Source organism: Propithecus coquereli, unplaced genomic scaffold (genome assembly GCF_000956105.1).
Source record: "Propithecus coquereli isolate 6110/MARCELLA unplaced genomic scaffold, Pcoq_1.0 Scaffold706, whole genome shotgun sequence".
Classification (NCBI taxonomy): domain Eukaryota; kingdom Metazoa; phylum Chordata; class Mammalia; order Primates; family Indriidae; genus Propithecus; species Propithecus coquereli.
Window position 1 is genome coordinate 218,899 of NW_012153130.1, and position 26,467 is coordinate 245,365.

At 52.4% G+C, this 26,467-nt stretch overlaps 2 protein-coding genes across 5 annotated transcripts; one reads left to right on the top strand and one right to left on the bottom strand.

Moving 5' to 3' along the window:
* Positions 1–277: 277 nt before the first annotated feature.
* Positions 278–11,955, bottom strand: TK1 (thymidine kinase 1, soluble). 3 transcript variants are annotated; one of them, XM_012661324.1, is made up of 7 exons: positions 11,470–11,955; positions 9,750–9,781; positions 8,820–8,930; positions 6,295–6,388; positions 1,706–1,795; positions 1,177–1,296; positions 278–1,075 (listed from the first exon to the last, which is right to left on the bottom strand). In XM_012661324.1, exons 1-7 carry the CDS (start codon positions 11,632–11,634, stop codon positions 890–892), a joined length of 798 nt encoding a protein of 265 aa, XP_012516778.1. In that variant the 5' UTR covers positions 11,635–11,955; the 3' UTR covers positions 278–889. The 3 variants fall into 3 exon arrangements, with proteins under 3 accessions (XP_012516778.1, XP_012516779.1, XP_012516780.1); XM_012661325.1 differs by lacking the exon at positions 11,470–11,955 and adding an exon at positions 9,893–10,042; XM_012661326.1 differs by lacking the exons at positions 9,750–9,781; positions 11,470–11,955 and adding an exon at positions 9,439–9,725.
* Positions 10,247–25,564, top strand: AFMID (arylformamidase). 2 transcript variants are annotated; one of them, XM_012661323.1, is made up of 11 exons: positions 10,247–10,313; positions 11,963–12,053; positions 21,509–21,613; positions 21,689–21,737; positions 22,422–22,507; positions 22,594–22,666; positions 22,851–22,948; positions 23,193–23,271; positions 23,355–23,490; positions 23,703–23,807; positions 25,000–25,564. In XM_012661323.1, exons 1-11 carry the CDS (start codon positions 10,254–10,256, stop codon positions 25,030–25,032), a joined length of 915 nt encoding a protein of 304 aa, XP_012516777.1. In that variant the 5' UTR covers positions 10,247–10,253; the 3' UTR covers positions 25,033–25,564. The 2 variants fall into 2 exon arrangements, with proteins under 2 accessions (XP_012516777.1, XP_012516776.1); XM_012661322.1 differs by having other exon boundaries at positions 21,509–21,737.
* The last annotated feature ends 903 nt before the right edge of the window (positions 25,565–26,467 follow it).

Here is a 26,467-nt window from a genome sequence, read left to right on the forward strand (position 1 = left end):
GTTTCACAAACAAAACCTGACCGCGCAGCCCCAGCTGGCAGCGGGACAGCAGCCTCCGCGTTCCAGCCTTGCCCCGGACGGGAAGGTAGGTGAGCGGACGGGAAGGTAGGTGAGCGTTCCTCCTAGGACACACTCCGTGATCATTTCTCAGTTACAAGAGGGGGTGTGGTGGTTAAGAGATCAGTAGTACTACAGAAAGATCTGCAAAATAATCCCCACCCAAATCACATCAGAGCCGTCCAAAATGAGACCCAGGAAACCCTATTTAAATGCACTTTCACCAACTAGTGAATTTTAATATTACTTATTAATTCCATACACTACAGCAGAAGCACGGGGCCTGCCCCCAGCAGGGTCAGTGCCACCAACGTGAAAGCTGCTGCAGTTCTGGAGAAAGCCACCAGCAGAGTGTAGGAAGTGGTTTTAGCCCAAAGGGAGCAGGAGGGCATGAGTCCGGGCCATCCCCGGAGGGTGGGAGCCCGTCCGGGCAGAGGGCTGAGGCTCAGAGTGCTGGTGCCCAGACTTCCCAGGGAGAACAGAAACTCAACAGTGAAAGCCACAAAGGGGGAAGAAGCCAGCAGCGCTGACATCACAACAGCATGTGGCTCTGCTCCGCACCCCAGAGGAGGAGGGGTGGGTCTGCAGCAGCTAGACCCTGGGCCTGCCGCAGGCCAGCTCCAGCCTGGGGCGGATCATCCCAGCGGCCGGGAAGGGAACCAAGACAGGGCCGGTGGGCAGGCAAGGAGGGACATGTGACGTGTGGGGCAGCCTCAGAAAGTCCCCAGGCACGGTAGCCCTCCCTGACTTCCTCCCCAGCAGGCCACACAGCAGGCTGGGCACAGGCGTCCGCTAGGCGGCAGCAGGAGCAGGTGGCCCGTCTCAGGCCGCCTCAGTTGACAGGGCTGCACTGCAGGATCTGCTGAGGGGCAAAGAGCTTCCTGGTGGCCGCCTCCCCCGGCCTTCCCAGCACCGGGCAGTTCTCTTTGTTGTCCGGCCCAGTGGGCTGGCCCGAGGCCTTGAAATAGCAGAGGCGACACACAGAGTGGTACTTGTCTGCTCCACCGATCACCTCGACCTGGCCACAGGGACACAGAAAGGACGTGAAGGGCCTGGACTGGGAAGGAGGCAGAGCTGTGTCCCTGCCCGCCCCGCAGGGGAGAAGGCAGGTGGAGCTACCTCTTTCTCCGTGCCCAGCCTCTTGGTGTAGGCGGCTTCCCGGAAGCACTCCATGCACACCGCGGTCAGCTTCACCACGCTCTCGGCCAGGGGCACCAGGTTCAGGATGGCCCCGAAAGCCTGCACTCCCGTGGAAAGACAGCCCCTGCACTCAGTCACCTCGCCGGGCAGGTTTCTCTTTTAAACCCTCTGATTCATAAGCACTGAAGCCAGGAAAGCTTGCCTTGACTTTGGTCCCCAAAAGAGCACCAAGTCCTGCTCTGTCCCTTTGCCAGCTCAAAGCACCTGCCACAGCAGATGGCATCTGGTCTGGACAGACTCACTCCTGGGCAGACCGGGGAGTCCCTGGGCTTAGGCAAGGCCTGGTCTGAGCTCAGGTGTGCCCCTTAGTGGCGAGCCCAGGTCACCCAGGGAGTGCCACGTTGAGACGGGGAAGAGCGTGCTGGGCTGGTGTCTTTGTGCACAGCCCTGCACCCGCCGAGAAGCCCCTTCTTCCAATCCCACCCAAGACCTGGATGAGACCCCTTACCTTCCTCTGGAAGGTCCCGTCCAGTGCGGCCACGATCACGATCTTCCCGGCGTTGGCCATGGTCTCACTGAAGTCCACGATGTCGGGGAACTGGGGAGGGCGGGTGGAGGAAGCGTGTGAGCGTCTACCTGAGCAGCTCGCTGAGCCTCAGAGAAGATGCTGCCGGATCCGACAACTGCAGCCACTTGGATTAGCCTGGAGCGACTCTAATGCTCCCATGTCTACTAGAAAAAAGATAAACTAAGACAAAAATGAGTGGAAGCCCTAAACAGGCAATTTGCAGAGGGAGAAATAAATATAAGTAGCTGATAAAATGCGGGAAAAGGTGTTGGCCTTGCTGGTCTCACCACTGCCCTGTGGCCCCTACCATCCGTCCATTCTCGGCCTCCGCCATCAGATTGGGCCACCCTCGACATCCTATGTCTCCCCCAGGGTTAAGCCCAAGCCTTTCCCAGGCACCTGGCCCTGGCCACCTCTCCACCTCACTGGCTCCCACAGGCACATTCCTGCCCCGGGCCCTGCTTGCAGCACCCAGATTCTTGCCAGCTCCAGGCCCATAAAGCATCCCCCCCACCTTAACTCTGTGCCCCTCACGCTGCCTTTTCCTCTAATTTATAGCAGTTGTCACCACCTGACATATTACATACTTTCTCCCCCAGCTGGAGTGTAAGCTCAAGGGCGCGGGCTCAGGTTCTTATCCCCAGTACCTAGAATGTTGCTGCCGTAGGGTGCAAGCTTAAAAAACTGACTGAATGAAGGAGATTGGCCCCTGGCCTACCATTCCACTCAGCAGGTGCGTCCCCGTGCACCGGGCAGTTGCATCAGGCAGTAGCATAAGACGTCTGTGAGTCTAAACGCCATAGACAAGGAAGCTTAAACGAGACATGGTGTATGCATGGGGATGGGTATTTGTGGACATGGAAAAAGGGCCACAGCGTGTGATAGGAGCCTGAACTATTAAAAAAATACACATATAAAGCCAACACGTTATGGGGTTTTTGTTTGTTTTTCTGGATGGGGAGAAAGAGTAGAGCAGCCCCGGCAGCCAGCAGCTGGCCTGGCACTCAGGGTGGGCCCTGGCTTGGCGGCACGTCATCAATGTCACAGAGGACCACCATCAGGCAAGGGCAGTCTGTGACCAGGAGTCAAGACGAAAACGAGACTCCTCCATAATTATGTCTGAGCATTGTCTGAGCCAGAAAGCAGCAAACACCCCCTCTCCTGGCCGAGGAACGTGCTGCTGCGTCAGCCTGGTTCTCACCTGCCCTCCCCGCGGAGAAGGCTGAAGGTACCGAATCACCTTCCCCCGGGCGCCTGCCCAAGAGCACGGCCTGCCTCGCACACCCTCCGCAGAATGACCACAGCAGCCAAATCCCAGAAGCCCTATCTCACCCTCCCCACGGTGCCCCAAGGAGCACGTGAGTAAACCCAAGCAGGTGAACAGGAATAAACCCAAGTGAGGGAGGTTCCTGGTGGTCTCTAGAAAACTGACTGTGGTAAATCGTGGACTTTTTTTTCTTATGTATATTCCCAACTTCTGTTACTGGTTGAACATCCCTAATCCCAAATGCTCCAAAATCTGAAATTTTCTGAGCACTACTGACACGAAGTGGAGAATTCCACACCTGACCTCGTGACAGGTCAGTCAACACTTTGGTCCATGCACAAAATTATTAAATGTTGTATAAAATCACCTTCAGACTATGTGTATAAAGTCTATATAAAACATAAATGAATTCTGTGTTTAGACTTGGGTCTCATCCCTAAGATATCTCATTATATACATGCAAATATTCCAAGATCTGAAAAAATCTGAAATCCTAAACATTTCAGATCCCAGGCATTTTGGGTAAGGGATATTCAACCTGTATTACTTGTGTAGTAAAACAGAAATAAAACACAAAAACTGTTTTTAAAAAAAATCATAGCTTCCAGTATTGCCAAGCAACCCTGCTGTGTAGCTGGTTAAAGAACACGTACGTGGGGCAGACCCAGGGGCCAGGGTGCCCACCCGCCACCAGCACCTTAAGCAGAGCGCTCTCAGCCTGTGGCCGCAGGATCTCCAGATGAATCGCTTCCCAATGCCAACAACTCCTACAAAGCAGCTGCGTGCTGCTGTGCCTTGCCCAGGGGCACAAGTAAGCACTGAAGCTCCAACCCCGGCATTCCTCAGGAGGGCGTGGCGGCTGCCCTGCTAAAAGCCTTTCCTTCCCTGCGGACCCAGAACACAGGCAAAGCTTGGCTTCGTTCACTGTCCATGCACAGGGTAAAGTGGGCTGGGGCAGTCCTTTTGCTGGGCCCCGTGTCAGGAGCTCGCCTCCTTGATCCAGAACTTCTTGCGACAGGAAGATTCTGACCGTGTCGAGAATAAGGGCCCGCAGGGGCGAGGGCAGAGCGGGAGAATGGTGATGTTTGCATAGTGGGTATAATAAACACCCGCTGAATGAACTCAAGTTATATTTGCTTGCAAGGGAGGAAGTAGACAAATAAATCCCTCCTCCAGGTTACAACAGGGAGCAGGACTTGGTTCACTTGTTCCTGGGCATTTGGACGTAAACCAACGAGAAGTAAGAAGAGAAAGGTCCCTACCTAGGGTGTCTGGGTCGGCCTCTGCAAACGAGGTTTACGTAAAGCCAGGAGAGCAGAGCTGTGGGGCAACTCGCAGCAGCAGGTCTGAAGGGAGCGCCTCCCCAGTCGAAGCCTCCGCGCTCCGAGAGGGCCATGCCCCAAAAGGTGATGCAGTAGCCCCGGATCCATTCGGAGACCACAGTTTGGAAGAGAAAGGGAAGAGCTGTAACCTCATTCCCAACCTGGGCTCACCATTGGGAACGGTGAGCCTAGCAGTCCCTCCACGTGTGCAGACCCAGGGGTGCTCAGGGGCACACCTCTGAGGATCCGAAATGGAATGGGCACACCCACGGCAGGGAGCAGGTGTCAGCTGCCGGCTGGCCTAGAGCCCATCTCCACGAGGGAGACACCCCACACGGTGCAGGGGACCCATCAGCCTCCCGTGGGAATGGAGTTTGGGGCTGTGATTCATCGAGGATGTTGGGCAAGAACAGGGCCAGAAAGGCAGGACTGGCTTTGGGGGACAGGACCTGTTCCGTCCCTGTAGGATATTACAGTCGGAGCCACCTGATTCTGTACTGGGAGGCAGGGCAGGCAGAGATTCCTAACCACTCACCAAACAAATTTCTTCTCCCTCCCGGGTGTAGAGCTAGACGAAATGTACAGCTGGGCGGCCGTGTGCCCAGGTTCCAGTCTTCGGGTCAGCAGAGGTGATGTGTACAATTTCCAGCCTAGCCCAGGACAACCTCACACCCAGGGGATGCACCACGTCTGTCCCCTCCTGCCATCTGGATGCAGCCACCCAGGGCGATCACCGATGCCATGTGCTGACGGTGGTGAGCCTCTGGGGCCCGCCTGCCCGTCAACTGATGTGGAACCACACAGGAGTAGGTGAGTGAGAAATAAATCCCCATTGCGTTGTATACTTGTATCAGATCATCACACTGTATACTGAACATACTCACTCTTTATTTGACAATTAAATATTTCTAAAACGATTTCTATCATGTTAGATAGAACAGGCCAATTTGGGGTGTATTTGTTATGGCAGCTCTTCTTGCCCTCCCCAGTGTACTAGGGGCAACCCTAAAACTGCCTGAGGGGTTAAGTGAGCTCAGCCCCTTCGAGAATGGGTTTTAGTTTCATTCACTCACGATAAACTGGCAAAAACAAAAAACTCCAAAGCACGGGACAGAAATTAAGACCACAAAAGACAACCAACAAACTCAACCAGAGAATGTGCTCATACAGAAATGGAAAGAGTTAGCTGCAAAAGACTGAAACAAGATTTTTGGAAAACTACTGGAAGGAATAGCGTAAGTTAAAAAAATAAATAAATAAATTGTTAAACAAAAATGAGTATTCTGAATTAGAGTAGAAAATATAAAAATAGAGTTATTGAACACACTTTGGAAAACAGTACCCAGAGGGATGAGAAGAGACATTTGAAGTGATAATGGCTTAATTTCCTTCCCAGAAATGAAAAGACCCACCAAATACAAAAACTATAAATAAGAGCAAAATCTCCCCTGGACACATTGTTCTGAGACTAGACCGATTACCTGCCCAGGGAGTGACCACTGGACTGATAGCAGCCTTCCCCTTACTTTTCAAAGCAACCAGCTCAACCTAACATCTGCTACCAGCTCAAACTGGAAGACAAAATGAAGACATTTTCATGCAAAGATTGGCAGAGCTTCCAAATAAACCCGTATGGAGCAAGAGCAAGCAAAACCAACAATGAACCAAACAAAAACACCCCTATGCACCAGTATTGAGAAATCTGTTTTTCCACTGTAAATATTTTTTTCTAAAAAAGGTAAAATATATCCTATATGACAATAACATGGAAAGCAGCAAGGGGAATTCAAAGAGTGTTCAGACACTGGTTGAAGCAACTTAACCTTGTTACTTTTACTAAAAGATCTGAAATAGAACTGATAACTTCCAAACCAGCAGGGGGAAAGCGGGCACAGAGAGGGAGCTCATAGGAAGAACGAGGCCAGGCCAGGCCAACTTACAAACTGCCCTTCATCGATGCCTATGACTGCCACGCCCAGGGCCTCCTGGGCCACGTCCCGGAGCAGGCAGGCTGGCAGCGCCTCCATGGTGTTCCTGGGAGGAAGAAGCCAGAGCATGAGCAAGGCAGACCGGGAGACCAGACACCGGCATGGGGGGGCCGGGAACAGCTATTGGCCTTGCGGAGCTTTGAGAAGCTAGCGCCTATGGAAAGGGAGCGAGGAGAACAAAGGCCCTTGTTCAGAAAACCAGTTATTTAATACAAGCTATTACACTTGATGCTTCAGACTAGAAATTAGCAATGTCCAATATAAAGCTCAACAGAGACTCAAAACCTCTCCTATGCTTCTGTCCAGACAAGGCCGACACGGGGGCAGAAAAGGCAGACTTCCTCATCAGGCATAGCGCCCAGGGCCCGTGATACCGTTAGGAGCCAGCAAAGTGCTTTCATTTCTTCTAAAATTCATAAGAATAAGTAAATATAACTTGATCTGCATTATATTTGTCTTTATATCAATGCTGTCATAAAATATAATTAAAAAAAAAAATTTTTTAGGCCGGGCGCGGTGGCTCACGCCTGTAATCCTAGCTCTCTGGGAGGCCGAGGCGGGCAGATTGTTTGAGCTCAGGAGTTTGAGACCAGCCTGAGCAAGAGCGAGACCCCGCCTCTACTAAAATTAGAAAGAAATTAATCGGCCAACTAAAAATATATACAAAAAAAATTAGCCGGGCATGGTGGCACATGCCTGTAGTCCCAGCTACTCGGGAGGCTGAGGCAGGAGGATTGCTTGAGCCCAGGAGTTTGAGGTTGCTGTGAGCTAGGCTGATGCCACGGCACTCACTCTAGCCCGGGCAAAAAGAGTGAGACTCTGTCTCAAAAAAAAAAAACAAAAAAAAAATTTTTTAATGGAGGAAGGGGTCCATGCAGGCAAAGTGTCCAGAATCAAAGAAAGCCCCACCCAACTCAGCTACTTGGGAGGCTGAGGCAGGAGGATCACTTGAGCCCAGGAATTTGAGGTTGCAGTGAGCTGTGATGACACCACTGCAGTCTAATGACAGAGACTCAGATGGGGCTGGCCCTGGGCAGTCCATTAACACCAGACTCCTGACAGACCATGAGAGCCCTGCCCCAGCAGAGATAAGCCTGGAGCCCCAACCGGCTGAACAACGACATAGAAAAATTCCTGTTTGGCCTGTTTGGCTCCCCCATTAAAGGATTTTTTCCACAGTCATACAGCTACTAACTGGCAAAACCAGGATGCAGTTAGTGTGATTCCAGGATGGGAGTGTGGATCTGCGGTCATGCAGCCTCCTGGCCTGCAGGGAGAATCCTACCCAGCAGAGTTTGAAGGTGAGAGGTGGTAAAAATGTTTCAGTGCCATTAAATGAAACTTTGAACCCCACCCTATCCCCATAGCCAGGGCCTTTTTTTTTTTTTTAAGACTTGAGGGTCTCACTATGTTGCCCAGGTTGGTCTCAAACTCCTGGTCTCAGGCAATGCTCCCGCCTCAGCCTCCCGAGTAGCTGGGATTATGGTCACACACCCAGGACCTTTTCTGAAGAGGAATGCTGTGCTGTGTCCTCTGCCTTTCTAAATAGCTTCTGTGTTTTCCTACAATGTTGTTTTCTTTTGTTTCCATTTTTGCCTGCTCCTATGAACCAGCCTTCAGAGGAACAGGCAGTTTCCTGAGAGCTCAGCAGTTTGTGGCTGTCTTTACAAAAAATAAAATACTTTACAACTACCGCTTAGTTATTATCTTGCTATAATCCTACTTCAAGATCTGGGAAGAGAATGAAACAGTATTTCATGTGTTTTAAGTCCCCTCTGCCCTCCCCAGATGGAGAAAGCCAGAGAGAGGGCGGGCAGCAAGCCAGCTGTGGCTTCCGCAAGTCTCTGGCGCTGTGTCCATGCCACCAGCCCGCCAGCCTCTGCAGCCTGTCGTGGAGATGAGCCGTGACACATGGGCAGAACTCAGATCTAATCCTAAATTTGAGGTTGCAGTGAGCTATGATGATGCCTCTTCACTCTAGCCAGGGTGACAGAGCGAGACTCTGTCTCAAAAAAAAAAAGCAATGTGCACGCTAAACAAAACCACTTTGCAGCCTCTGTATAGGGATAAACTCTAGAGCAGAGTTTCTCACCCCTGGCAGGCACTACTGACATCTGGGGCTGGATTGTTCTTTGTTGTGGGGTCTGTCCTGTGCACTGCAAGATGGTTAGCAGCATCACCCCTGAGCTCTACCCATTAAAGGCCAGTAGCGTCCCCTCCCCCTCCAGTTGTGACAACTAGAAATGTCTCCAGATATTGTCAGATAGACTGTGGGTGGCAAAATTGCCCCTGGTTGAGAACCACTGGGCTAGAGCCCCGTGAACGGCGGGGTCCTCAGCTGCCTTGCCAGGCACGCTGGAAACTTTGCTGATTTGAACTGTTCAATGCCAGGCCTCAGCACTATTTGCCACCCCCACTAAAGAGAGCTCTGACCGGGTGTCCTGTGCCTGGAGAGGACCAAAGGGGCAAGGACTGACCTGTCATGTGTGCAGAAGCTGTTGCTGTAGCGAGTGTCTTTGGCATATTTGATGACCAGGCACTCGTACTGGGCAATCTGGAAGCGACGGACCCGTCTCATCAGCTCTGAGCTGCAAGAGTAGAGGGTCTGGTGAGGCCCACGGCAGGATCGAGGGCGAGGAAGGCCCCAGGGCACAAGCTGGGCTCCCCGGCGCCCCCTCGTGGTGTACAGCCTGAGCGCCCCCTGACCTCCCAAAGCGCAGAGAGGCAGCCGGGCACATGTACTGGGTATAATACTCCGGGACCGGGGTTGGAAGTCAGAGTCCTGTACGGGGAGGGTGGCCAGGAATGGCCCTCAGGTGACCCCAGGAAGGGTGGGAGGAGTAAGTTTTTCAGGGATGCGGGGGGGAAGGTGGCCAACAGAGACAAAGGCCACGTGCAGAGGGTGCCTGCAGATCGCATTCCAAAGTAATCTCATCACAGAATTGTTCAAAGAGCTCAGGGCTTTTCTAAATTAACCTCACAAGGCTTTTGTGGGCAACATTCAAAGCCCTTGTTTCTGGGTCCAAGAAATCCAACCCTGAGCCTCACCTCCTGAGCAAGGGGTTTGGGGTGCGGGGCTTACTCAGGGGGGCTCACCAGCCTCGCCTCAGTCAGGGAGTGGTTCTCGGCCCACGTAAGGAGACTGTCACAGTGAAAGGGGGTGTACAGACGTGCCCGGCCCTGGTGACACGACTGGCCCCCTTCCGAGAGGGCCGATGCGGGGGCGGAGGGGGGTGACCAGCTGGGGCGGTACCGCGTGTCCACGACCTGGGCGGGGCTTCCTCCGGGACCGGATTTCAGGGGGAGGAGTACCCCAGGCGGGGCCGGGCTGCGCTGAGGGGGATCTCCTCCGAGAAGGGCAGCAGGCGGGGAGGAGGTGGCCCAGCCCCGCCTCGAGAAGCCGTTACCTTTTTCCTGAGAACATGGGCCCGAGAATCACCTAGGAGAGAAGAGGTCACTTCGGGGCCCGCTCCGCACAGATCCGGGAACCCGCCACCGCCCCGACTCGCATCCCCAGTCCCCCAGGCCCCAACCCGCCCGGCGCGCGCACCTGGATCTGCCCCCGGGTCTTGCTGGGGGAGCCAGGCAGCACGGCGGGCAGGCTGATGCAGCTCATGGCGCCTCCGCGAAGCACGCAAGATCCGAGACCCCGCCGCCAGCGCCCCACCGGACAGCGCTTTCCCGCGCCGCCCGCCTTTAAGCATCGAACGCCGGCCAATCGCGAGCCGCCACCCAGGGCCAATCAGTGGGCGCGGTGGAAGATTGGCCCCGCCCACGGGAGAGGGCGGGTTAGCGCCAAGGGCCAGAAGAGCTCTGGGAGTGGGCGTGGCCGCAGGCGGGGCCTGGCCTGAGCCCCGCCCCACCCGCCGAGGATAAAGTGGCTGGCCGCGCGCCGCTGGTTGGACCGCGCGATGGATGTAGTCCGGCTGGGCCGCGGGCCAGAGGCTCCCTGGAAGAGCATGTCTGCAGAGGTAGGCGGGCTGCAGGGAGGGGCGGGCGGCTGGGCCGCGAGCTCAGGTCATTGATGGCATGGGAGCTGATTACTGTAATCAGCTCATTGATTACATTAGAATTCCAAGAAGGAAACTCAGCGGCCTTCTAGATCACTCCTCGGGGCACGTTGAGCGCCTACTGTGTGCCAAGTCAGGAATGCTTGAGCACCATAATCTATTTTACTTCTCGCCGCAGGCGGATTTTTGTTAGCCTGATTTTAAGGATAGAGAGCATGGAAGTCCTGGTTAATATCCACAGGCCCGCAGGCGGTTAGGGGCCAAAGTTTCCGATGTTGAGCTGAGCTTATGCAATGTGTTCCGGGCCTAGCTTGGAAATGACGCAGAGCGCATGGTACGGTACCTGGCACTTGTTATGATTATCATTCGATTATAATTTCCTAACTAGTGTTCCTGCATCTTAGGCAGTGGTTCTTTTTCCAGTCGTAGACAAACTGAAAATCTGGCGAAAGTTATAGATACTGCCCCGGGAAATCATATTCTCTCTCTCTCCCTCTCTCTCCTTATCTCTCTCTCTCTCTCTCTCTCTCTCTCCCTTTCTCACACACGCACACACACATGCTTGCCTAGACTATCAGGGGACTCTCAGAAACCAACTGCATTATCATTATCATAAATACTAGGAATAAAGATGACAATAGCAGTCACGGAGTAGGTCAGGTGTGGCTATAAGCATCCTACAGATAATAACCTTGTCAGGTTTAGATTGTAAAGATCCAAGGACCTCTGGCCAAGAGCCCCGTTCAACTAGCGGAGAAGGCAACCCACGCTTGGGTATTTGCCTCTCTTCACTGACGTGCCTTATCTCTGTAACCTTGTGAGGTGGCCAGTATGCCCCTTCTACCGATGAGGGCACTGAGTCCTAGAGACTACCTAACTTGCCCAGGATAAAATAGCCAGGAAGTGATGGTGTTTGGCCTCAGGCCTTTCCACGAGGCCCCCCTGTCTTCAGATATCCCATGATGTTTGTTGGCTTTGAGGCCTTTCTCCAAAACCCCGTTCCTTGTTACTTTCTGCAGTAAGTCTGAACACATATTAAGTCTGACATCCACGGCCCTCCCTCCTCCAGCCCCAGCTTCCCAGTCTTACCAGACTGCTTCAGCATTTGCAAACTGACCTTTGATTCCTTCCTCCTCACTTTTGTGCCTTTGACTGTGCTGGGTCCTCCTGCAGTCAGAATTGCACCCTCTCCAGGAAGATGAGCTCCTTCTTTGCAGGGCCACCTCAGCCGCCTGGCCTCCTGTGGTCCTAGCTGCTGTAGGAGTGGTGCCCACGATGGCATTCACTGGGCACATTTATGGAACCTTGTCTCCCCTTAAGGTGGTTGGCTGGTTAAAGGCACAGCTGTTGCTGGGGTACCTCTAGACCACGGATCTGAGGGCATCTTCGATGTGTCTGAGGCAGCTAATGGGGCACCTTGTGGGAGGAAGGTGGGGAGCAGAGGCTGGAGGTTGGAGGGGATTGAAGGAAGCTGAGGGCATGTTCGAGAGCCTGGAAAACTGGGGAGGGGGCTTCTCAAGGCAGAGAGGAGCATCCAGGCATGCGCAGGGGTGGGGCACACTCTGTGTTGAGAATGAAGGTCTTACAGAGCCTGTGTCTGTGTCCTACAGGAGTTGGAGAATCAGTACTCCCCCAGCAGATGGGTCATCCGACTGGGAGCAGAGGAAGCCTTGAGGACTTACTCACAGATAGGAATTGAGGGTACTGGTGTGACCTCTCCGTGGCCGAGTTGGGTGGCATGGGCCCATGTGGCAGTGGTTCAGAATGCTGGGGGGAGGGAGGAGGTGCTGCACCGCCTGAGTCTTGAGGGCCATTTCCCAGGCACCAGGCGCTTTGTAAGCTTCCCCTGCTCATGGGTGGGTGCCCAGGGCCCCTCGATGCAGGGACCAGTGGAGGCAGGGGAGGCCCGGGGGGAGTCCAGGGCTGGGTTGACCATGCTCGACCTCCCCTCTTGCTCAGCCAACCAGGCCCAGGCCCATGAGGCCACATGCCGTGGTTTCATAGGAAGGTAAAGTGGAAAAAGGAAGATTCCCCCTGCACTGCTGAATGTAGAATGCTGTTGCCATTTATAAAAAGCAATGAAGACTTTTTTTTTTCTTTAATAAAATCAGGGCTTGGGAACCCATAAACTAGTAAAGTCTTAAGAAAAATTTTCATCTCTGCCTTGTGTCTGCAGAGCGCTGCACCATGATTTGAACACTTGGGGAAGTATTTGTTCTGGGTTGGGGAGCAGGCACCAAGGAAGAAGTGTGGTTATGGACACAGCCAGCCTGTGTTTGCTCAGTCAGGAACACTGGGTGTTGGCAAGTCTGCTGTGCTTCAGCAGGCTGAACCAGCCTTTCAGAGGCAGCTGCCTGGGCTCCTGGGATTAGTGGTTTCCTAAACAGAGATAACCCAGGAGGAGGAACAGACTTGTTGGGGATTTCTTCCAGCACATTCCACCATCCCCCTTGTCCCAATAGATAAGGGATAGAGCTGTTTCCTAGGGTCCCTTGCTGTGCCCAACTCTGTGCCAAATACATCTCTATTTGCCCAATAGAGATGGAAGCTCATGTGGTGAAACATACATGACTTTGAAGGAAACCTGTTTGCTGACCTTAATTGTTTTGAGGGGTAAAAGAGCTGACCCCATTGAGAAAGGGATTGGGGTGTAAAAAGCAGGAGCTAAGAGTGTGCTGCCCTGCGTGCTCAGAGACTCTTTAGTAATCTCGGTAAGCCTGGGAGTGCTGTAATTTAACCAGCTTTCACCTGCCTTCCTTTGACTGCGGCTCTGGGAGACAAGGGGTGCTGCAAGGACAGCCGGCCCATTTCACAGATGAGGATGGCAAGCCCGACAGGGCGGGGGTCGGGGAGGCAAGTGAGGCACGTGCCAGGTTGGGGCCTGTCTCTGTTTAAAATTTTTATATTTTGTTCATCATGGATTTTTTGGCATTAATTTTGCTCCTCCCACAGAATCTAAAGTTATCTTTGAGAATTGCATTTCAGAATGGCCCCCAGGTCCTTGAGAAAGACACTCCTAGACTGCAAAACTAGCCAGAGACTTATTTAGCTTTTAAAAATATTTACATCCATCTCAAAGAAGCAGAGAAAAGATTTACAACAGTAACTTTCCTAAAATAAATGCTCTAAGAAAAGGGAGGGGGAAATAAATGCTTCTCTTTTTTTGTACCAGGGAGAAGCAAATTTTTTTCTTATTTTTGGTTTGCGTTCGTCCTTAAAACGTTGATGTGTTAGCTTGCAGTGGGGGATGTTCTCTTCACGGACTACCTTTGTCCCCCACCAAGGCCTGGGTTCCCTTGGCAGGGACATGGGGGACAGAGTCTAATTGCTGTTGAGTAGACAGCAGGAGGAAGACGGCAAAGGGTGGTGTTAAGAACTATTTCCTCTACCAATAGCTTTTAAATTTGTTTCACCATGACCTTCAGTAAACATACACTTTACAATAAATGAAATGCAGTATATATATTTTTTAGAGACGCAAAAGGACAAACACCGTATGATTCCATTTAAATGAGGCTCTTGGCCAGGCACGGTGGCTCACGCCAGTAATCCTAGCACTCTGAGAGGCAAAGGTGGGAGGATAGTTTGAGCTCAGGAGTTCGACACCAGCATGAGCAAGAGCAAGACCCGTCTCTACTAAAAATAGAAAGAAATTAGCTAAACAACTAAAAATACATAGCAAAAATTAGCTGGGCATGGTGGCGCATGCCTGTAGTCCCAGCTACTTGGGAGGCTGAGGCAGGATTGCTTGAGCCCAGGAGTTTGAGGTTGCTGTGAGCTAGGCTGACGCCACAGCACTCTAGCCTGGGCAACAAAGCGAGACTCTGTCTCAAAAAAATAAAATAAAATAAAATAAAAAAATAAATGAGGCTCCTGGAAGAATCAGATTTATAATACAGGAAGTAGGATGGTTGCCAGGGGCTGCAGACCGGAAGGAATGGGGGTTTATTGTTGAATGGGGACAGTTTCAGTCTTACAAGACGAAAAGGGTTCTGCAGTTGGTCACACAATAATGGGAACGTGCCTAATGTCACTGAACTGTACACTTAAAAACGGTTAAGATGGTGAATTTTAGGTATATTTTACCACAATTTAAAAAGTAGTTTACATCCTATTTTAATACACGTGCATACGTTACAAAGGTTGCACAAAACACTTCTTGATGGGGGACACGCTATTTTCTACCGCGTTCTCAGCCTATTTGGTGATCATCGCGTTGCTTGGCAAGCTCCGGTTCGCGACACCGGCAGGTCTGGGCCGTGGGGATGCTGGTGTCGCGCCGCGGCCCCTGTCCCGCAGTGGGAAGTGGGGGGGGGAAGCATTCTCGGGAGGCCCTGGGCAAACTGACCCGCTGTCCCCGAACCGCAGGGCGCGCGGGCTCCGAGATCCACGCGGGCGCCGAGATCCACGCGGGCGCGTGCGTCTCCGAAGGCCCGCGATCAGGCTCCGCCCCGCCCCGGGACAGCCTATGGCCGGCGCGGTGGGCGTGGCCTCGTGATTGACAGGCTCGGGTCTCCGCGGACGCCTACGGCCTTAGTGCGCGGTGTCTGAGGGCGTTTTCTTCTCTTTTAGAAAAACTAAAGGTAGGAAACAAAGGCGTAGGAAATACAAACCCCCATTTTTTTTTCTACCGTGGTAAAATACTCATAACTTAAAAGTTACCATTTTAAAGTTCAGGAGCATTTCGTACATTGACAGCGCTGTGCAGCCGTTGGCACCAGCGAGTTCCAAGTCATTCTCATCACCCCCAGAGGAAACCCCACGCGCGTGCGCGGGCGCTCCCTGTTTCCCCCCCACCCCCGCCCCACGATCCCTTCGCTTTCCGTCGCGCGGGTCCGCCTGTCCCGGACGTGGAACCATGCCATCCTCATGCCATTGTGGCCTTGTGTCTGGTGTCTCTGGCTCAGGGTTTTCGAGGCTCCTCCTTCCTGTGGCATGTATCGGTGCTTCACTCCTTATGACCAAGCTGTAGTCCACCCTTTGTTCACCCCACGGACACTGGGACATTCCCCCCTTTGGCTGTTGGGGGCCAGGCCTCTGTCTTCTCGGACCCTTGCCCCCTGTTCCCAGGGCTGGCAGCCCTTGGCTCCCCGCCTGTGCTGCGCTCCTCCCCTCCTGCTGCAACACACCCCTTTTCTCACTTTGGTTCTCAGGGACGTGGCCAAGAACTCACTGTGACTTGAGCCCCAGACCTTCCGCTCCGCCCTGACCTGGCGCCCAGCCTGTCCAGCTTTGCCCCGGGGCATGGCAGGCGCTCAGGCCAGAGCCACTCTATTCTGCTCAGAGAGGTGAGGTCCCTGAGGCCCCCTTGCTCAAGGGTGGCTCCGGTCTCTGCCCAGCCTCTCCTTCCCAGCCTTCATGCCCCCACCTGATCTTATGTCTCAGGGCCTGTCGCCCTCACTAAGCAGCCAGCCCACGCACAGTGGGGGTTTTGGACTATAGTCACCGCTGTATCTCAGATATCTAGAGCAATGTAGGCCAGTGGCTGATGCTTATGTAAATAATCGTTTGCTAAATGAATTGGAAAACTGGGAGTGATTACCTCTGAAACCAGATGGGGTAATAAACTCTGGGGCTTCAGCCTTCTGTGACCTTCTGGGTGGCCTCCCTGCCCCGTACTTGGGTTAGTCTCAAGGGTTCTGGCCTCTGCTTCCCCTAACTGCTCCAACACAATGCTCAGATCAGGTCTGTGAGCCTGCTTCCCGGGGCCTGGAGTTTTTATCTGTAAGAGTTTGGAGGCTTTGGGTTGTGAATAATAAGAAACCCAATTTTTGCTTTAATAAGAAAGGAAGTTTGCAATAAGGTTTATTCTGGGGCATCTCGTTGAAGCCCTCCTGCATCCCTGCCCTTGGGTTTAGGGCCTGGAGGGCTCTCAGGAGTCACATTCTGGAGGGAGGCTGAAAAACAGGAATTGATAGTAGGAGAATATACTTTGCTTTGTGTGAGAGGAATTGTTTAAGATTAGAGATTAGAGAAAAATGTGCTCTCTCTGATTCTAACTGATGCTATTTGCTTCCGTGACCCTGCTTGCTTTTAGTTGTTTGTTAAATGTAGTTAATCAGAAACAGGAATAAGAGCAGGAGTGACTCCATGACAGGCTGAACTTCCTGGAGTAGGTCTAAGTTTCAGTTTTCCCCGAAACGACGCCGCCCTTTCCCCCCCGAAATGACGCTGACCACAATTGGCCCCTGCGCGAAAATCCCGAGGCTTGGAGCCACTTTTAAAGGAACCAATCAGGAGCCAACACGATCAGCCACTTTTAAAGGAACCAATGAACTAAGGAGGGGAGGGGGGAGGGGGTGCCCAGCGTGTCGTGAAACCTGTGTGTCGTGTGTAAAACAGAAAAAGGTATAAAAGCTTAACCTCTACCCCAAGGCGGGGTCCTAGCCCTTAGAAGAGGCCACTGCATTGGTGCTCTGGGACTTGGACCCTAGCTCGAGCTAGCCAATAAACTCCTTTGCCATTTGCAACCTCGGTGACTCTGCCTCTCTGTTCCTGGGGCCGAGAGGAACCGGCTCTAACAAGGCCACAGGTCACCTCATCTCTGTCTCTGCACGCCAGCTGCCTTCCCACCACTACCCGCTGAGCCACCTCCTAGAAAGAGGCGATTTACCTTTCTCAGGGTCAGTAGAGGTTTTTAATATCTGCGGGAGATTTATACATGCTAATGAACTCCTACAGCTGCCTGGTTTAATTGCTATTCAATTTAGAACATAAATTTCATGATCTTTTTCTTAGTTTTAGCACATTAACCCAGTCTATTCAGAGGCTTTGAGAACTCTTGTGTTAATTAAATCACTACCTTTGGGTTACCCCACTCCCACGAGACTGTGTGGCTCAGTCACCTTCACGGTGTGCCAGGGCAGGGTTGTTGGCAAACCCTCAGGGAGGGCAGTTGGCATTGGCCTCAGGATGACGAATGCATCTACGTTTTGACCCAGAATTCCGCTCCTGAGAGCACGTCCTACAGACACTTGCTCACGGTGCAGTGATGGATGCACAGGGCTATCAGAGCAAGGTTGCTTGTGATTTCCTGGCCTTGGAGACAGCCCAGACGCCTACAGCAAAGGATGGGTTGCGAGTCTGCAAGGCAAGAGAATGGCCCTCACCAGACACCAGCCCTCCAGTTTCCAGAACTGTGAGAAAATAGATTATCGGGTTGTTAGAGCCACCCAGGCTGTGGTATTTTGTTATGGCAGCCTGAGCTGACTCAGACAGGGCCCCGGAGGGGTTTGAGCAAGATGTAACTGGCTCATGCTGTGGCTGTAGGGAGTCCAGGTAGAGGCAGGGACAGCCTCGGAGAAGGCGGTGGTTGCTGCCTTCCAGGGGACAGGTGAAGCGGGGGTCCTGCCAGGGTGGGGAGGAGGCTCGGGATTCAGGATAAAAGCCAACAGGACTTCCCAGGGATCAGATGTAGCTTGAGAAAGAACAGGGTCTTCAGTGACTCCAGGGTGTTTGTCCAGAGCATTGAGAGTGGCTGGTTGAATAAATTAACATGCAGCCATTGAGTAGAGTACCAAGTAACTGGAAAAGAGGAAATAAAGAGAAGCTGTCTGTGTGTCCTCACGCCTGAGCAGAATCTCGCCATTTCCAAATGGGTGCGTTTTAATTGATTAGAGCCACAAGATTCGGTTAAGCGAATCAAATAAGTGATATAGTTTCTTTTTTATTATTATTTATTTGTTTACTGTAGAGATGGGGTCTTTTTTATTATTATTTATTTGTTTACTGTAGAGATGGGGTCTTGCTGTGTGGCCAGGCTGGCCTCTGGCTCCTGGCCTCAGGCAGTTCCCCACCCAGGCCTCCCAACCCCTGAGCCACCACCCAAGCCCTGAGCCACCACCCCACCACCTGTGATTATACTTTGAAGTGTTTGTGAAGAATTTAATCCTGTTTTGTAACTATGTTTAAATGTTTAGGGAAATTTCACCTGTGAAAGTTATAAGCTATAATATAATAATTGATCACTGATTAAAAAATAAGTGAATGCCACTTTCTCTTGAAGAAATAATATGTTTACACGGTTAAAAAATACACAAAAGGGTTTCAGCGAAGTGCTCCCTGCCCTCTTCTTCTGCCCAGCGTCTCTGCCGCACCAAGGCGGCTGCTATTGACAGGGACACACACTCCCCTCCCTTTAATCCAGACGGCAGCACGGTAAATGGGTCGCCGCCCTGTTTCATTTAGTATTTCTTGGAGACCTATCCTTATCAGTACACCGAGAGCCCCTCCAAAGGCAGGGGTTGGTAACATGGCTGGTGCTGACAAAACTGGTTTTGCAACCACTTTGGTGTCCTGGGAAGGCAGACTGGTGCCTGGTTTTGGCACATGGGAAACTTGGCATCTGCCATCACTTTGACTTCTCCTGGCTTGGGGCAGTCCAGCCGGAATGCAGACAGCCGCTGTGACAGTTTGTGCATGCTGGCGCAAGCACTGTTTCTGTGATGCTTACTCCTCTCCTACCATGTTCACCCCTCAGGAGTTGCAGAATCAATCCCCTACCTGAGGGAAGCACAGGTTTTTGGGGGCCCACTGTGGCCACTGAGGTTGGGGACCCCAAGTTGCATATTAATACTCAGAGCTCTCTCTGAGATGCAGGTTCCTTGTGGTGTCTGCTGGGAGCTGGACTGCATATCTTTTGGGGAGATCAACCCAGTACCCCAAGGGTCCCCTGACGGTGCCCGACTTACTAACATCTCTAGGGGATCATTTTATCAGCGTGTCTTTCTTCAGTCCAGGTGGGGGTGGGCTGTAGGGAAGGAGGTGGAAGCCAACATTCGGGTCAGGGGCCCCCCGATGGAGGTTTGTCTCAAGAGCCAGAGAGTCTTGTTTCTGCCAACACCCCCTGAAGTGGGTACGACCTTCCAGAACAATGTTGTGCACTCCGCGAAGAAAGGGGACGGTTTATCAGTTTGCTAGGGCTGCCATAACAAAGTACCACAAACCGGGTAGCTTCAACAACGGAAATGGATTCTCTCACAGTGCCGGGTTTTTTAAATTTAGTTTTATTTTTTAAAAATTTTCACAGATTCTTAGAAGTGTTACGAGAATTCTCTTACAGTTCTGGAGACCGGAAGTGCAAAATCAGGGGTTGGCAGGGCAACGCTTCCTCTTAGGGCGCTAGGGAAGGCCTCACCCTCTGAGATCCTGGTCGCTCCTTGGCTTGTGGCGCTATAACTCCTGTGTGTGTATGTCTGCGTCCAAATTTCTTCTTTTTATTAGGACACCAGCCATATTAGATTACAGATCCACTCCGATGACAATCTTAACTAATTACATCTGCAACGACCCTATTTCTAAATAAGGTCATGTTCTGAGGTACCAGGATTAGGACTTCGACATATGGATTTGGGGTGGGCGGCAGACACAGTTCAGCCCATAACTGGTGATGCTGCAGCAACAGACCTTTCCAGATTCTGCAAGCCGCCACCTCCTGATGAACGTAGCTATGCCCCAGCCGCAGTCTGGGGGAGCAAAGAGAAGTTACACAGAAAGATGCTGCATCCGCCCCGACCTGCTGGCTGCCACCCCACATCCAATCGGATTCAGATTTTTTTTTTTTTTTTTTTGAGGCAGAGTCTCACTCTTGCCCAGGCTAGAGTGCAGTGGCGTCAGCTTAGCTCACTGCAACCTCAAACTCCTGGTTTCGAGCAATCCTCCTACCTCAGCCTCCCGAGTAGCTGGGACTACAGGTGTGTGCCACCACACCCAGATAATTTTTTTCTATTTTTAGTAGTTCCTGGCTACTCATTTCTACTTTTAGTAGAGACAGGGTCTCGCTCTTGGTTGGGCTGGTCTCAAACTCCTAAGCTCAAGCGATCCTCCTGCCTCAGCCTCCCAGAGTGCTAGGATGACAGGCGTTAGCCACTGCGCCTGGCCAGATTGATTCAGAATTTAGAATTTATCTTCAGCTCATGCCATGTGGTATTTGTGGGACCCATTTTAACTCTTTGCATAATGAAATACTCTTCAGTTTTTCCTTTTGGATTAGCGTGTTTGGGGTTCTGCTCATGCGGTCTTTGCCAACTCAGAGGTTACGAAGATCTCTTGTTTTCTTTTCTAAAAGCTTTCTGGTCCGATCTGGAATGCCTCTGGAGTGCTCTCTGTGTGTGGGCTGAGGTGGGGGTCAAGAATGTTTTTTTTGATTTGGATATTCAGTTGACCCAGCCTTGCTTATTGAAATACGGATTCATTACACAATTTCCTTTCCTTTTTACACAGTTTTCTTTCAAATGCTTACTGTGTGTCAAGTCCTGGTGTCTACAGGTGGGCAAAGCAAAGCCCTTGTCCTCAGAGTTTGTTCCAGTGCTGGTGGCGGGCAGGTGGTCACCTGGAGAAGTATCTAGCAAGAATGATGAATGCCGGGTGGAAAGCACAGAGGGAGGGGTGCACCGTGCTGTATTGACTGGTCCGTTCCAGGTCACATGGGCTGTGTCCAGTGCTGTTGCTGTTATACACAGCATTGCTGCGAGCATCCTTAAAACAAACCCTTGGGAACATTTCTGATTATTTCCTTATAATAAATGCCGATAAGGACTTGGGGGCTTTGTTACATATTTCCACGTTGCCCTCCCGAAGAGTTTACACTTTACACTCTCTCCAGCCCAGCGTTGGAGGAGCTCATCTGCCTGGGTTTTGGTGATGTCAGGGGAACATCTGGAGGGCACTTCCGTACTGAAACGTGAGCAGAGCCGCTCCCGCCTCCACACCCGTTTCCCTCGCGGGGCCCTTCATCCTTTCTCCGCACCCAGGCCGTAGCCAATGTCCGCATTGCTCTGAGCTCTTCCATTGTGGCTTTCATCATATGTTCATATTGCTCCATTCTCTGTTGGTTTCAAGTGAGTTTCTATCCTGTTTCCCTAGAAGATTATTTTTCCAAATATTTGGGAGCGTTCGTGCTTCCTAGGGCACGCAGCCCAGCGCAGTGCAGACGATAAACATGTTGTAACGGGGCGCTGACAGGTGCCTCCCGGAACCCAGTTCCCTCAGAGACAGATGCCAGGACTGGGGAGTCCTCTTTCCTGGGAGGTGCTCACAGCTGAAGCTGACTCGTCAACCCAGGGGAGCTTTCGGCCGAAAGCTTTCTTCCACAGTGGAATCATAAATTGCTGCCATTTGAGCTTGTGCTGACAGTGACCTGTCTGTTTCCGAGACAGCCACCAGGAGGGCCCGGGCCACCGGGAGGAGCCTGCTGCATGTGCCCTACGGAGATGCCAAAGGGGAGACACTGGACATCTACCTTCCCCACGAGGCACCTGAAGGTCAGCGCGGGGGCTGGGGGTCCTGCCGCAGGGCTCAGGGGCCAGCCCTGCACACGCACCCTCTTGGTTTTACAGCCTTTCCTGTCTTTGTGTTTGTCCACGGAGGATACTGGCAGTGCGGAAGGTGAGTGGGGCGTTCGGACAGCGGAGCAAAAGGGAGATTGTTCTTTCCCAGCTGGGTTGGTCTCCTGCAGCTGCCGCAACAAACTGCCACACGCTGGTGGCTTCAACAAGAGCGTATCCTCCCACATCCCGGAGGCCAAACGCCAGACACCAAGGAGTGGGCAGGGCCGTGCGGCAGGGTCCTTCCTGCTCCCGGAGCTTCCGCCTTCCCAGGTGCTCGCTGGCCTGCGGCTGCATCCCTGCAGTCTGCTCTGCCACAGCGGCGCTCTGAGTGAGTTTCTGTGCCTGAAATCCCTTCTTTTTTCTTGCAAGGACACCAGTCGCTGGAGTCAGGGCCCACCCTGATCCAGGATGATCTCACCTGAAGATTCTTAATGCCATCTGCAAAGACCCTATTTCCAAACACGGTCACATTCATAAGTTCTGGGGGTTGGGACTTGGACATGTCTTTTTGGGGGACACAGTTCAACCCAGTCCCCGCAGTGAGAAGCACGTCCAGCCCACTCTCCAGTCAAAGGAAAAGCCAGAGTGGCTGAGCAGAGTTCTCCCAGGACGTGCGCTTGCAGTGAGAGAGGCAACGCTCTGCATGGACAGAACGTCAGGCATGTGGCGTGTCCAGGACACGGGGGAAGCAGCACAGTGGCCAAGCTGCCTCCAGTTGTCCCATCTCTGTCTCTTTCTGCAGTAAAGACGAATCTGCCTTCATGGTGGAGCCCTTGATAGCACAAGGAGTGGCCGTGGTGACAGTGGCTTATGACATTGCCCCCAGAGGTAACAGGGGTGGTTGCTGCGGGTCTAAGGGTTGGTGGGCTTTGATGGGGAGGGAGCCCCCAACCTGGCTCATGCTGTCTATGCAGGCAACCTGGACCAGATGGTAGACCAGGTGACACGGAGCACCGCGTTTGTGCAGAAGCGGTACCCGTCTAATGAGTGGGTGTCATTGCATGTTTCCTGCTTGCTGGACCATGCTGGGTGGGAGGACCATGCCTGCTGGACACAGCCACGCTGCCCCTCTGGCCTGTGGAGCAGAAGGCAAAGTGGGACTTCTCGGTACTGGCCTGAAACTTTGGGGAAACTTAATGCAAATGCAGCTCTTTGCTCTGACCCACTGCAGGGGAATTTACCTGTGTGGACACTCAGCGGGGGCCCAGCTGGCCGCCATGATGCTCCTGGCCGACTGGACCAAGCTTGGAGTCACGCCCAACCTCAAAGGTCTCCACGGGGACTGCAGCCTGGCTAGGCAGCCTTCACCCTCCAGACAGGCCTGAGGGTTTGGACCAGCTGTTCCAAATCCCAACAGCTGGGAGCAGCTTGACCGTGAGGGCTTTGAGCCCTGGGAGCAGGGCCTTCTCTGCTTCCTCTTGCCCCTCCCCGGGTTTGCCCCTCTGGCCTGGAGGATGGGCTGCCTGTCCCGCTACACCTGAGCTGGGCGTGGGACTGTTCTTCCTCTTCCCAGGCTTTTTCCTGGTGAGTGGGGTCTACGACCTGGAGCCCATCCTGTACACCTCGCAGAACGCCCCTCTCCACTTGACACTGTGAGTCCCCCGCCCACCCCAGCCGCAGCTCACCTGCAGCCTGGCTTCTCCCTGCCCTGACTCTCGCACACCCCCCACACCAGAGAGGATGCTCAGAGGAACAGCCCCCAGCTGTTGATGGCCCTGACGCAGCCGGCGGATCCCACATGCCACGTGCTGGTGATCGTGGGCCAGCACGACTCCCCTGAATTCCAGCGACAGTCCAGGGAGTTTTATCAGGTACTCCCAGCGCCCAGTTTGCAGCTAGAGGTCAAGGGTCATGTGCTCTTCTTATTATCTTCTTGCCTTCACCCAAGTGGACCCCAAGGGTATCAGTCATTCATTCAACAAATACTTACTGAGCTCCTGAAACAGGCCGGGCATGGTGAGGAGGGTCCCAGCCTCCCCTCCTGCAGCCTCACCCTCCCCCTTCCCACGTTTCTCCTGCCCAGACCCTGTGCCGAGGGGGGTGGAAAGCCTCGTTTGAAGAGCTCCGAAATGTGGATCACTTTGAAATCATTGAGAATCTGACCCAGAAGGACGACGTGCTCACGCAGGTGGGGCCTCGTCCTTCCCAGCTGCCTGGCAGCCCTCTTCACGGTGGACAGCGGGGCTCCTGTCCCAGCCCCTTAGACGCAAGCAGGGATGGGGGACAGCACTGCACAAAGGAGTCACCCATGGTTCTTTGGCACCCAGCAGGCTGGGGGACCCCTGGGTGCTGATGCCAGGGTCGAATGCTGCACTTGCTTCCTACACACTTCACCTCCCTCTGGAGCAGCCCCGGCTGATCTCTGGGGAGTCTGGTCCTGGGCACACAGGGGGGATCTGCACATGGCTACCTGGGCAAGGAGAGACAGGTGGAGAAGGTGTTGGCTGTCTTTGTCTAGGAATAAAAGCAAAAGCCTGTAATCCTAGCACTGTGGGAGGCTGAGGCAGGAGGATCGCCTGAGCCCAGGAGTTTGAGGTTGCTGTGAGCTAGGCTGATGCCATGGCACTCCAGCCAGGATGACAGAATGAGACTCTGCCTCAAAAAAAAAACTGATGCCCTGAGCTCCCTGGGGTTCTGCTGTTGGGAGCTCGAGTTTGCCGACATGTCTGGGGCGCAGTGCGGCAAAATGCGTCCAAACCCACCGACCCAGTAATTCTACCGCTTGGAATTTGACTTCAGTGTTATCAATGAGACACTCAGAGATGTTCTTTGTTAATATTTAGAACTTGGAAACAACCTAAGTATCCAGGAAGGTTGAATTATGATATAATCAGGCAACAAGATCACATTTGTGAAAACTGATTCAGGTCGGATGTGAGAGCAAAAACCCGAGAAACAACTGCTCTAGTGTATTCCTGGTTTCATACTACACGAGTAGCTAGGCCGTTGGAGGTGCATGTGTGCACAGGAAAAAACATTTATCCGTGGTGTTAAAAGTCCACATTTAAAAAATCTACATTTTCTACCATGAACATGTACGTATTACTTTTTTTTATTGATTTTTTTAGTTCATCACTTTATTTTCTTTTTCCTTCCTCTTTTTCTTTCTTTTTATTTTGTTCATTTCATTTTTTTCTATTTTAATTTTAATTCTTTATACTACAACTTGAATTCACGTATTACTTTTTTTAACTGAGGAAAGAACAAACACCCAGAAAACCTAAGAAAGGAACGACCCCAAGAAAGACACCTTGTTTCTTTAATCCTTAGAGAAAGTGGCTCCAATTCTGAGCCTTTCCTGCCCTCTCTTCCTGCTGCAGATTATATTGAAAACAATCTTTCGGGAGTTCTGACGACACCAGACCGCGGCCTGCGTGCACCCCGACTCCGGGAGGCTACTCAAGGGGCTCCAGAGCGAAGCCAGCTTCCCACGGCTCCCAGCATGGCCGGGTGGGCTTCCTCCCCCGGCAGGAGCCCCTTCTTCCCACTGCCGTGAACACACGTGACGGTCTCCACGTCCTCCCTCCTCTCGGCCTGGATCCGGCTCTGGGGAAAGTCCACAGGTCGCACCCAGAGCTGCCTCTGCCAAGTCTGGCCACTGTGACTGCTGACGTGGTGTGACAAAAATGACTTAGCCCCAGCTTGCCACCAGTTTTTGTATGACCCTTAAGTGAAGAATGGTTTTACATTTTTAGATGGTTCAAAAAGAACGAAAAATTGCATAACATGTAAAAATTATGTAAAACTTAAATTTCAGCATTCATAAATAAAGGTGTATTGGAACTGTGAACTAAAATCAAATCTTAAGGTTCCCCCTCAACCAGTGACTGAACGGACCCCCTCCTGGCCAAGGGGCTATCCTAAAACTAATATCCTAAAACTAAATTGCCTGCCCCCTCCCTTCTTGGGGACATCCTTTGTAACCCATTAACAGGCCTAAGGATATGCAAGACACGCCTGCATGTCCTCAATTTACACAACAAATGTACATCCAGTGTCTTGTCTCTGATTTACAGACTTACTTATCTTAACATTCCAAGCCTTCAGACAAAGTTCATGTCTTTAACCAATTACAAGTCAAAGAGTCTTTAAACCCACCTGTAACCTGTAAGCCCCAGTTTCGAGATGGCCCACCTTTTTGGGCCAAACCCATGTATGCCTTCCATGTATTGATTTATAACTTTGCCTGTAACCCCGGAAATGTATAAAACCAAACTGTGACCCAGCCACAGGGAGTCCACTTGCTCAAGGCTTCTTGGGCGTGGCTCTGGGTCGTGGTCCTCAAATTTGGCTCAGAATAAATCTCTTTAAAATTATTTTGCAGAGTTTGGCTTCCTTTCCATTGACAGGACACAGCCCTGCTCATTCATTTACCTATGGCGTGACAGCTTCAAGCAGAGCTTCAAGCCAGGCTCTAGTGCATAGAGCACTGCCCATCCTGGCCTCTACAGGACTGGCTGCTGTGAGTAAGGGTGTCCGCAAACTGGTCTTTGTTTTGCTTCTGTCTTCTGTCTGCTCTGTCCTGGGTCCTACTTGACATTTGGGTCTGTCCCTAAATACCCTGGGATCTTAGCTTTCGGGCTAACACCTTAACAGTGAGGACAGCGCCATCCACAGATAGGACAAGCTTTCTCTGCCCACCCCAGGTCTGTGTGCAATCCCCAAGGAGCCAGGTGTGTGACTCCCACACCCCACCCCAGCCCACCTCCTCTTTCTCCCGCTCTGAATATCTAGCAATTCAAGAATTTTCCCTGTGGGCCGTGCATGGTGGCTCACACCTATAATCGC

What these genes read in the sequence shown, in the direction of transcription:
- AFMID (XM_012661322.1), top strand. Translation starts at nt 10,254, where the DNA reads ATGGATGTAGTCCGGCTGGGCCGCGGGCCAGAGGCTCCCTGGAAGAGC. An exon ending in CTCACAGATAGGAATTGAGG is followed by an intron (nt 12,054 to 21,508) that starts GTACTGGTGTGA and finishes TTTCCGAGACAG; the next exon opens with CCACCAGGAGGGCCCGGGCC. An exon ending in AGTCACGCCCAACCTCAAAG is followed by an intron (nt 22,949 to 23,192) that starts GTCTCCACGGGG and finishes TCCTCTTCCCAG; the next exon opens with GCTTTTTCCTGGTGAGTGGG.
- TK1 (XM_012661324.1), bottom strand. Translation starts at nt 11,634, where the DNA reads ATGCCATCGTGGGCACCACTCCTACAGCAGCTAGGACCACAGGAGGCC. An exon ending in AGCTTCTGCACACATGACAG is followed by an intron (nt 6,389 to 8,819) that starts GTCAGTCCTTGC and finishes TCTTCCTCCCAG; the next exon opens with GAACACCATGGAGGCGCTGC. An exon ending in ACGGGACCTTCCAGAGGAAG is followed by an intron (nt 1,297 to 1,705) that starts GTAAGGGGTCTC and finishes ACGGGAGTGCAG; the next exon opens with GCTTTCGGGGCCATCCTGAA.